Genomic DNA, 12,703 nt, shown 5'->3' with positions numbered 1-12,703 from the left:
ATTTACAAATATATTTTGGCATGGATCAACATATCATTCAAACACAATTCATACATATTTTTTCTTTCTAGCCTAAACATTAAAATGATCAGCAAATAATAGTATAATAAATATAATATTAACTAGTATAATGTACTTATCTTTAGATAACCACTGATAAAACTTTCAAAATTGTTACGTAAATTCCCCTTACTAAAACTCGTAAACTGGGAAACAGCCACTCATTATCGCAATCACATTTAAGCCTTTACCCTGCACCTTTATAATCTTAACAAACACCTGACGGTCCCTATGTAAAATATCGAATCTGCAAAATAGCATTTTGCGGATGCAATATACGTAGGGACCGTCGAATTAAACACAGTTTAACAAAAAGAAACCAAATCATAAGGTCGCGAAACTTGAGTTAGAGATGAAAATAGTTATCTACTTTTTATAAGACAATCATCATCATCAACAGCCGCAGGATGTCCGCTACCTCCCACAAAGATTTCTAGGTCTACCTATTAAAAGCGGTCCGCATTCAGTCAACTCCTGTGACTTTTATTAGGTCATCCGTGCAGCTCGTGGGTAGACGTCCGATGCTGCGCTTGCCAGTTCATGGCCTGCAGTCCTGAACATTCGTGCCACTACGGCTATAAATTTTGCAAGCTATTTGCCCTGCCACTCTCAGCTTACTAATGCCATGGGTTATGTCGGTGACTTTCGTTCTTTTACTGATCTCCTCATTTCTGATTTGATCACGAATGAAACATTATATTATTAAGTATTATTACAAATAGTAACAGTCCAGAAATAAGGAAATACTCGAGACCCTTAAAGAGAGGAAAAAAGAAATTTCAGTTCACTACCTATAAAAGCCAGCTTTATCTTTCTAATTATTTGCTAAAGAAATATGATTTAAATACCAACGTACTATAACATGGTCTGATTTATTTTTGTTAAACTGTGTTCAATAGCTTATTTCATACCGATTCCGAGCCCGAATCAATCATGAATCCTTGTCTATGGGCCTAATTTTTACCAAGTACCACACATATAATACATACACCAAGTACACATACCACAATTATAATACACCACAGATATTATAATATACCGTGTAAGTAGACCACAGATAATATAATAATCCACGCTGTGGCGTAGCTAGGCGTGGAAAGTGGGCTTCCCACACGGGCTCGCACTTAAAAGGGCCTTGCGAGGAATCTTTAGATACGATGCCAAGTGCACGTTGGATAAGATAAATTTATTGGGTAGATGTTGGGAACGGGAAGGGGCTCGCTGATACGACTTCGCCCACGTCTATATTAGTCCACGCTACGCCACTGACTCCACGTATCTATACCACAGATATTATAATATACCACGTATCTACACCACAGATATTATAGTAAACTAAGAATAACATATTATGATACGAATCGCGTCCGAGGCGTTGGCACCACATACAGGTCGCAACTTATCGCCGGCTTTATCGGCTGGTCTACTGTCGTGAAAACCACAGGCTCCGAGTTCACACACGGTTGCTTACTTGATAGATCTTTGAAGTGGTCGAATTGACGTGTCGAATTCAGTTTTATCTGTGAAAAAATACGAATTATTTATTTTTGTGGGAATAAATGATTTGTATTTTTATTCCTCAATAAATGACGATTTTGTAGTCTTTGAGTCAAGTTTGACATGTAAGATACATTTTAATATATTAAAATCCTTTTCAATTCTCAAACCTTGCAATTGAATGTACAAAAAATACGTAAGGGGTACTTAATTTTTTTTATTTTCTTTATTACCTAAATAGGAAATGCCTGTCTCGGTGGCGTAGTCGATCTTGATCTCGATCTCGGGTCGGATCCCCGGTCGGACAATATGATTTATTTATTTATCTAGTATTTGGGAAACACATAGAACAATTACAACTGAATATACAAAAAATAACAAAATCCAGCAATGTTTCCTGCACCAAAAGCTAGTACATCTAGAAGAAAGTGACCGGAAAAAAAAATCGTACTCTTAATAAAATAATAACCCATTCCAAAATTGCCATTTCGGGGACTCGTCAAACAGCCAATTTCTGTTTGCGATTTTTTTTTCCCTTTTTTTTCATGCTATAGGTTTCATTCTTTACCTATCTTTAATAAGGTCAATTTTATAACAACTTCAAAAAAAAGGTAGCATACAAAAATTAGTTTTCCGATTACTGCCACAAATTAACAATTTTGAAATAGGTCATTATTTTATTAAGAGTGCGAAATAGTAATGAATACAAGATAACAAAAATACCTTACTGATTACTATTAAATTACAATTAGGTACGTATGGAAAAAAATATAAATTTTAAACAATTTTATTAAACTAAAATTCAACCTCGTAATGCAATCTTTATTTTGATATTTGGTTTTTCTACTCAATATCAAACCGAAATTTGGAATTTGTGCCCATATGGCAATAGCAATAGACGGAATACACATGGTGGAAAAAGAATACACCAGTTGCGGCTCTGCTAACCCCTTAAGGATAAAATAAAGTACAAGGATAAAATAAAGTACAAGCCACGAGATAGAAAACACTACAAGAGGCCATTCAATGCAAAAAACAAAGATTCAATGGACAATTGATGACAAAAAAGCCCGGTGTTTCTTGCTGCCAGTCTTCTTCGGATAGTCATCACTTAGGTAGTTAGTGAAAGCCTGGTAGGTTAGCTAGGTTAGGGCTTTTATCGTCCCCACCGGTGAGATCGCGTTCCTCCCTTTATCTTTATTAAGATTATATAAATCTTTTTATTTCTTCTTTCCTGCCAGTCCGAGCTGCCTTCTTTGTTTACTTTATAGTCTCTTACTTTATTTTATGTCCAATATAAAATATCTTCAGTTGTATAAGTAACTTTATTTAAATAATAATTAAATATTCTCATGTACCTTGACTTATAAGTGCAACTATGTTCGCCTACGTGATGAATAAAGCATTTTATTTTATTTTACAGCAATATCACCTGGAACTTTTAATTACAAACTGCCTAACTGCACTGCGCTTGTCGCCAAACCACGGTGTCAGTCCTCTGTCCTATAATCGCTTTTAATTATACTAGCTACAGCCTACAGTGTGCTTCAAACAGGAAAAGCGTTCTATACTACCTGGCAAATAAATAAACAACGGTGTTTATATGATAGTCGTAGATTAAGATCGCTATGCCTTTCATAACCGTTATTTGTATAAGCTATGGATTTGCTTGTTATCTCTTATTTCTTGCTAGTGGTCGGATATAAAATATGTCCTTTTTATATTTTATATCTGCTCGGATAGCGACCACTGTATTCAACGTGTTACAAGCCGCCATAATGACCCATGTAAGTGTGTCGCGTTCCGGGATCAGCCTGTGTATATCCGGTTCCAAGAGGCCGGCATAATTGTGTCGACTGTTGAGAGGGTAATTATCTCTCGTCGGTGGACATTCTATTGAACCCGACTACACTTATCATCAGGTGCAGTAGGTTCCTATGCCCTGCCCGTATATAAAAATGGGCGAATCATAAAATAGAGAGAATTTATAATTATTCACCTTTCTTTTTACCCAGTAAGTCTCTATCCTTACAACCTACTAAATAAAATGTCCGTAAAAATATCTGTTAATGAAAAACGATTAATAAATTAATTATTCTCCATTTGACAAAATAAAACCCGATTTCTGTTTAAAAATAAGTGTTTAAAAAGGCTAAAATATATTATTAGTTTGTTAGTTGTTACATTTTGTTTATTCTTGTCTCTAGAAGTATAAATCAATAACCTGTGTTGAATATGTATAATATATGAACTTTAATGTAAGTATTATTTATTTATTTGTTTATTCCTCGCGACGAGCTGCAATGTGGAAATTTCCTCCCATTTAAAACATAATCTTACAGCTACATGTACACACCAATAATAGCGTCTACCCAAATGTGGAAGGTTCGGGGCTGGAACGTTGTCTAAAGATCTCGATGCTTCGAGAATGTCGTGAGTGTCGATAACTGACTTTAATATACAAAAGGGTTCCCGACCATTCCCGATCTTTCGAGAATGTTCCAAGGATATAGATGGAACAAGCGGCCGTATAAACGGCGACACGCGACGCTGGTCGGTTTTGTTAGCGACGCGATGAAGAGCGATAATCGAACTACGACCAATATCTACAAGCGATATTGAAGCGAACACTGAATTGTGTGCGACCGCGGAGTGCAGTGGTTGTAATTAAGTTTGTTTGAGTGTTACGTGTGGTGGTGTCTAATTTACGTGTTGCAGTGCTTGTTTTATTGTTTTTATTAGTGTTTAAGAGCGCTAATAAAAGCGTTTTGCGATTTATTTATAACAAAGGAGCATATTTTAAAGCATTTGGTGGATTAGTGACCTATCTAACTGTTCTCTCATCGTCCAGCATACGGAAAACATTCAACAAACAAATGACAAAAACATTGGGCTCGGATAGAGGCGAATAACATCAATAACTGAATATTTGTACTCACGTTATCTTGATTGTTTTCTGTGCTTTTACTTTTGATCACTGGTCCACAAATTCCTGCGAGAATAGAAATATAAATGATCATTATGTTATTCCTGTGAAAATTCGTGATTGATAGTTGAAGGTAGGTCACGTGATCATATTGTGAATATTTACTGCCGTATGGAATTCAAAAAAATATCTCAGTGTAAGAGGAATTTTGGTATATTGGTAATAAAAAAACAATTCGTAAATTAAATACCTATACAGTGTCGTTTAATATTACATTAGGTACAAAATGACCAGGTATTAGTCTTCTTGAAAACTAAATACTACTCTCTCCGTCAATGTAAATTAAAAACGTGTAAGCTTCGAAAAATATAAATAAAATTCAATTTTAATTTTAGTTGCTCTATGGTCACTACTACTACTCTAAAGAATTCGTCGCAGCGGCAACATCACACTTCCAGTCATACATCCATATATATTAATAGTAGAGGAGCATCTCTAAATAAGAATAACACAGCATTTACGTAATACGGTCATGTATCTCGTCAAATATCACCATCTCAGACACTAATCATATTACCGGGCAACTTTCATGTTTACAAAATTAGATAAAAAACAAACCGTGCCGTTTCGGAAAAACATATTTACCGACGTTTCACACTTACTGGAGCGGCTTTTTTCCTAGTTTATCATCATAGACCTAAATAATATAATATGTCTAGAAATCTAGACGCAAAAAAGTCAATGTATCAAGAAGTAAAATGAATACTGCAATTTAAACAGAAATTAATTTAAATATTTGTATGTTTAAATGGTACCCCAAGTAGTACTCTAACTCTGGACCTCCGCTTGACACAATTTTTTGGGACACCCCGTCTATGCATATAAAATAAGGTTCCTTAAAGCTTAATATAATTACTGGCTATAAATCTCATAAAAAGTAATTATAACAGACAAAAACTAATTTAACTTTTAACGGACCTTCCTTAGTAGTTGTGACTTCTCCTGAAGTAAATTACGCACAGTACGGTCGCTTGATTTCAGGGATGAAGTTAGCCACGAATACGGTAAACTGGAGACTAGATGACGACAGATAAAGTGGGTATTATGACTAACTTCAGACATATTGCATGTACCAGTGGTGAAAAATCCATATAACCCGATTCTTGTCGGCGTCCCTTTATGTAGAATCTAAATATCATCAGAACGACTTTTAGACCGCATTTATTGGTATATATAATATGAGTAATGTATTATATGTCGGGTTTCCTTTTTTGCTTTGTTTTCTTGTTTCGTTACTATGTGCACCTCATACTATTTGAATGTAATAATAAATATTTTCCTTTCTTTCTGAAAATGTCGCCTTTTGCCACTGGGCTGTACTGCAATTGGGTTGTATTAAGCCACGTATTTACGGAATGTAAACAGATGTGAGATGGCATTAATTTGAATACTGTTTCACTGCACAGATACAAGACGTCTTACCCTCGTAAACGTGACATAGCTTAATGATATCGAATGTTTAATAAAAAAAATGCGTTGGAGCGTCCGCCGTATGAGAAGAAGAAACACCGATATATCTACTGGTGGTACGTCTCTTATACGTGAGAGTACGCCTGTGTATGTGCCAATGCAATGTCTATTTTTGTCGCCAAGCAGCAGTGTATAATCACTGTTGTGTTCCGGTTTGAAGGATATTGTAGCCAGTGCAACTACTGGACTTAATAAGACTTAAAATCTCATGTTCCAGGATGGCGAGCGCAATGGAATAAAGAACAATATTTTGTAATTCAAGGTTTTGGAACAGGACGGCATAATGGTTTCGAATGGCAAGGGAAAATTAATAATTTCTCGTCAATCAATATTCTATTCGAATGTCACTCCATTTATTATCAAGTGCATTGGGTCGTTTTCCCGTGCTCGTATAAAATAATAATTGAATTTTTCAACCATCGGAATGAGTACAATAACCAACGATTCTGAAACGATGCTGATATGAACGAATACATTCAGAAATGTGTATTCGGAATGGTCTTAAAGCAACCAAGTTTCGAAATCCACGTCACATACTATACAATATTTTTTTCTATTCGACTCTTACGGCCCCACCAGGAAAAAGGGGTTAAGAGTCACGCGGTGTGGTCAGTCATCACGCACGCTGATAAGCGACGCCGCTCGCCGCGCCGCCCCCAAAGTCCAAGCCACTAACTCACAGCCCTTAAGTCCAAGCCATGAACTAGCCGCCCTAAAGTCCAAGCCACGAACTCGCCGCCCTAAAGTCCAAGCCATGAACTAGCCGCCCTAAAGTCCCAAAAGCCACGAACTCGCCGCCCTAAAGTCCAAGCCACGAACTCGCCGCCCCTTAACCGCACCGTGAGCCGCTTTGTGATAGCGACGAGTGAGCGAGAAAATATATATTATGTGAAATATATACTATACTTTGACTGTATGTATACTCGCTATTTGTGCGATGAAGTGTGTTAGCACATATTAACAATGCTACAGCCCATATATTTTGTTTCTAAAAAACAAGGTCTAGCGGTATTGTGATCTGGAACTTTAACATTAGGTTTTTGAAGCACTAAACTGTAAACAGTAAGTTAAAGTAAGAGTTTTGTAAAATAATTATAATCATGGATATTTCGGCCTTTAAAATTTAATATGACGAAATTTTAAAGGCAGAAATATCCATGATTATTAATTATTTTACAAATTTCTTTCAACTGCGAGAACTAATCACTAACTAGACGTGAATTTAAATTCTTTACTTGCCAATACTTGTTTAGTTACCCAGATTAAAGCCGAAACAAAATGTATGAAAATGGACCTTGAGCTACCACCTTAACGCATAGTAGTAATTTTCTCGGTAACAAGTTCACTGTTATAGCGTGACGGGTTGGAACTGTTTTTAAACTAACAGAGCCAAGCGAAATACAATATCAATAAAAGTTACGGCTTTTCCTCGATGGTAACAGCAAATAAGTTATCTAAATGAACACCCGCCCCCAAAATGTGACTGTATTTGAAAATATAAACTTTATAAATACATAGCATCACTTTTCCTTTCAGGGGTGGGCAGCGGTGTATCACAAACACATTTCGTGAGTTTTGTTAAGTATCGATTAATAGGGGGTTGGTCTATTACCAAACATCGGACAAAAACACTCCGGACTACTTGCTGGTACAACACTAAAAGCCCATAACACTTGCTGACACGAGGTCCGAAGCCAAACCTTTAGCATGTCACTCGAACCGTAATACAATTACGCTACTTAGGCAGTGATATGAATTATATGTTCTCAGAACAGACAGTAAAAATAAAGAAGGCGCGCAATACCAGTCTAAAGATAAATGACCTCCCTACATTCTTGTAAAATAGGGCAAGTTATTAAAATTACGTAGAAGTTGTCAAAGGGTTCAGGGAAATAATTTTTTTTTTATTGCTTTGTATAACGAGACGAACTGGCCGTTCGCCTGAAGGTAAGCGATACAACTGCCTATAAACAGTAGAAACACCATCCACCACCTGGAATTACAAAGTGTTGTTTAGTATTCCATTGCGCTCGCCTTCCTGAGATATGAGATGTAAGTCTTATTATGTTAAATAGTTACACTGGCTACACGGAACTCAGTAGTGACTGAACATTGCTTGGCAGCAAGAACATAAAACATGTTTAAGTTTCCAACCCCAACGGGAATTTGTTCCCGGCTATACGTTTTGTACTGATCAGATTTTTTAATACGTGCACAGCGAACCGACCTCGCTGCACCTGATGGTAAATGAATTGGGATCCAGTAGAATGTCGACTCAAGCGCATTGATTTCCCCATTGCCAGTCGATACAATTATGCTGGCCCGTTGGATCCGAATACAAATATCCTAGCACCAGCATCATGACGATAATAATTAGCACCATGACGATAATCCTTATATATTGTAACACTAAGTCACCCGCCTCGTGTCTTTCTGAACGCTATAAACTCAAAAACTATCAAACGGAATGCGATGTTTGGTATGGAGATAATTTGAGACCCTGAGAAGTACAGGGTCTACTTTTCATCCCGGGAAAATAAATAGCGGAAATTTTATCCCGAAAAATACTCATGCGGGCAAAGCCGTAAACAAAACTTAGTGGAACCAAAATAGTCTGTATACTTAAAACTCTCTGCATTACGCTGACGTTTATTCAATTCCAGTAAGATTAATGGGTATTCTTGGTAAGCTCTCGGAGTAGTATTAAATTTATATCATAATGAGGAAGTGTCTTATTCAGCCATTTATCACTGGAAGGTCGTTTGAGGTTAGTAAATGTTTCGCTTTACCGCGTTTTTAATAAACCATACTGTCCGAAGGTTTCTTCCATCTTAAATTTTATAATATAATTTTCGAGGTGATAGTGTAAATGTAATTCAATTACAGTCCTAAATCTCTTTGGAATAGAAATGGCAATCGCGAAACAGAATTTAATGAATTAATTTCGAGTATCGTGCCTAATGTAAATGTCTTTCCCGATTTATTTATTCTTATTGGGACAAAGTGTTGCTTGAGGCGTGCCTAATTTAACATGTTATTTAGAAAACTGTAGATAATATAATCGTATAAACAATTGTATTTTACATGTAATTGAGAAAACAGTAGATACAATTGTTTAAAGAATTATATTCGTAGTTGGAACGCTGAAAACGCAAAAATAAAATGAATTTTATTTACGTCTGGGAACTCATAAATGTGATAAACAATATTAACATTTAGCATTTGTTAAAATGTTTTCTGCTTTTTTTATATTTTGTAAATCTTTTATATTCTTAATTCAAGAGAAATGTATTTATATATTTTGTAACAGCCTCGCTCTTAAATTAATTAATAATATAACCATGTCACATAAAATATAACTCAGAAAAGAAAATTCAATATGATTATACCTAATTATATAAACATAATGATTTCTTATATTTACGCGAATGTTAGACATTTAAATTAAACTATTTTTCGGATATCGCGGTTTTAATATTTTAGTTTTTTCCCGACGCTTCGAAGACTTTGCAGCCTTCATGGTCACGAGGGGGGACTGAGGTGTTGTACATTCGCAAAATCAAAGTCACAATATCTACGTACATTTTACAAATATACAACTTTTAAAATTTTAGATGTTGGTGGTCCGATCTACGCAGAAATAGGCTGCAAAGCCTTCGAAACATCGGGAGAAAACTAAACCATTAAACCGCGATAAAATCCAAAAAATAGTTTAATTTTAATATATAAACATACTTAAATTTCATTAATCTCTTACCAGGTATGTCAGTAGTCCTGGATGTGATGCAGAATATTTTCCTGATACTGTTGGAGAAGGTCCTCGGGTCCAATGTATAAGAGCCGTACACGAGAGGGTCCATGCAGGAATTCGATACAGCCATCATAAAGAATAGGTCTTGAACCTTCGGTGACACGTGTGTCGCGGATTTACGATCTATCATGTACCTGAAATTACAATGGAATTAGTTTATGACACTAATTCGTCGAGGCTCATGCCCAGTAGTGGGACTGTAATGCAATTCAGGTCTGGACACATTAATTACCTACAATTTTAATGTTTTTATTGTTAAATTTTATTTCAAAATAGAGGAAATATTTAACATACATATTTTTTATCATACTTTTTTCTTCCAAGTATTACATCGTATATTCTATTATGAGGTCCACAAATAAATTAAAAATATATCAACGGTTGAAAGGCTTATTGACTTAAACGACATTGTTTTTCGAACATTTTTAACTAGGTTAAAAAAACATAGAAAATAGTGCTCATTTCATATATTATGAAACTAATGTCGCAATTCTTGTTATTAATTCTAAGTTCATCTTGAAAACTCATTTCATAGTGTCTACACACAAAATACTAAGAAGAAAATGAGTATTCAGAGTTCCCGACTCCGCAATTTTAATTCACAATATATTTTTTATTTATGTCCAACATGAATGTGTTTTGTTAAATCATTTAGTTATGGCGAAACATCGTATGCATATACAGTGTGGTGTACTTAATAAAACAAAGTATATTTATAATTGTATTTATTTGCGTTAAAATGTAAAGAATACTAAAACAAATTGTCAGACTCTCTGACAAGTTGTTTTATTTCTGAGAGACTTAGTTTCTACGTAGTCACGGGCAACTTGTTTTTTTTTTATTTTACTGATTATGGAAAACTTACAGCTAATACAGATTTAAACAATTATAATAGCAACAAAGGGCCAATTAAAATGTTTTTTGCTGGGAAACACCACTAAAATACTTCAGTCACATCGGAAACAATAAAGTAGGGACACAATTGCCGAAAACGCGGCCAACCTGGTGACGATGAGACTTTTGTGTTGTTTTTGCTCCAGCGTCTATGGGGCCCCATAAATACAAAACCACCTGTGACATTCGACCGCTATGGTCAGGCTATCAAGAGCTTCGTAATATTAATGTACAAGTCATTGATATTCTTCGCGTCATGTAAGTTTGCCGGTATTAAATCAGAGTAGACACGAGCGGCGATTTAGCCTTTATTATTATAAGCTTAAAGGTGACATGAGGCGTAAAAGACTAGTGAAGAGCTCCGGGGTAAAGTTATATTAACAAAACATAGAATGTGTTTGCACAATATTTATTTGTTTATTAAATATAATTTTACAGAAGTTACAACACCCAATGGTTATATTTATTTATTTATTTAAATATGGTTCTCCAACAGTACACACATTTCTTGTTAATAACATAAAAGTAGCAAAGTCACATTCTGATGTGTGTACCAGTTATAGGAGTACACAACACTCACAAATAACAACATTGCGTACTTAGCAATGTTGATATTTTACAAAAAGACAAATTAAAACTAAAATCTACCAACTAATAATTACAAAGCAAACATAACTAGGATATAGATCATTTATAAATTTGTACTTACTGCTGATTTATTATGATTCGATTATTGAGGGTACGCAATGATAGTGGGATTAGTTTAAGTTTTGTTTAAGGTGTTCTAATATTATTTACATTGTCCTACAGCCAATTTAGATATAGATAGTTATGTATAGGTATTTCATGTAATCAATACATTATTAGTTAGACATTGAAATTAAACTAATTTTTCGGATTCTATCGCGGTTTTTTGTTTTTTATTTTTCTCCCGACGTTTCGAAGACTTTGCAGCCTTCATGGTCACGGGGGGGGACTGAGGTGTTGTTCATCCACAAAGTCAAAGTTACAATATCTACCTACATTTTACAATTATACAACTTTTTAAATTTTTAGCTGTTGGTGGTCCGATCTACGCAGAATGAGCTCACAGTGTCTTGAAGTCTGGCAGCCGGTCTTTTGGGTTCCGATTTAATTAAATGTAGAACTGGATCCCAGGCTTGTGCAAGCTTCCAACCATCTTCCCTATTGAAATTAGGATGTTTTTTAATTTCAATAGCCTCGCGAATCATCCTGGGCAGGAATCGGTGTTCTTTGGCGAGGATTTGTGGCTTGTCTAGTCGCAGATAATGATTGGCGATTTCAATAGGGAAGATGGTTGGAAGCTTGCACAAGCCTGGGATCCAGTTCTACATTTAATTAAATCGGAACCCAAAAGACCGGCTGCCAGACTTCAAGACACTGTGAGCTCATTCTGCGTAGATCGGACCACCAACAGCTAAAAATTTAAAAAGTTGTATAATTGTAAAATGTAGGTAGATATTGTAACTTTGACTTTGCGGATGAACAACACCTCAGTCCCCCGTGACCATGAAGGCTGCAAAGTCTTCGAAACGTCGGGAGAAAAATAAAAAACCGCGATCGAATCCGAAAAATTAGTTTAATTTCAATGTCTAACATTCGCGTAAATATAAGAAATCATTATGCAAACCAGTACGGACTGGAACTTGCCAACAAAATACGCCGGTTGGAGAATTTGAAAACTAAGCGCGCAAGATTCTGCACATCATTGAATTTCTTGAAGAGATGTCGTGACCACAATCTCATCCCTACGTGTGTCAAGCTATCACCCAAGAAATACATACGAGGGAGCGCTAAAATTCTTAACCAGGCGAGTACTAAACTGTTACGAGCTACCATACACGAAACACGATCCGACCTCCAGTACATAAATAATTGTGTTGAGATTATATCCAATGAATTGAAGACAGAGTTGTCAGCATTTGATTTTAAAAATTGCATCGAGACCTTAAATAAGCGCGAAA

General features: G+C 35.6%; 1 protein-coding gene across 1 annotated transcript; it reads right to left on the bottom strand.

The window, feature by feature from the left end:
* Positions 1–1,449: 1,449 nt before the first annotated feature.
* On the bottom strand, positions 1,450–9,990 carry LOC119192361 (the record flags this gene model as incomplete). The annotated part of the gene is made up of 3 exons (XM_037446182.1): positions 9,771–9,990; positions 4,497–4,549; positions 1,450–1,580 (listed from the first exon to the last, which is right to left on the bottom strand). Coding segments are annotated over exons 1-3 (368 nt in total), but the record flags the coding sequence as incomplete, so codon positions are not given.
* Between the last annotated feature and the right edge of the window lie 2,713 nt (positions 9,991–12,703).

Source organism: Manduca sexta, unplaced genomic scaffold (genome assembly GCF_014839805.1).
Source record: "Manduca sexta isolate Smith_Timp_Sample1 unplaced genomic scaffold, JHU_Msex_v1.0 HiC_scaffold_2684, whole genome shotgun sequence".
Taxonomy (NCBI): domain Eukaryota; kingdom Metazoa; phylum Arthropoda; class Insecta; order Lepidoptera; family Sphingidae; genus Manduca; species Manduca sexta.
Note: the sequence above shows the minus strand (reverse complement) of the source record. Positions and strands in the feature narration are given on the sequence as shown.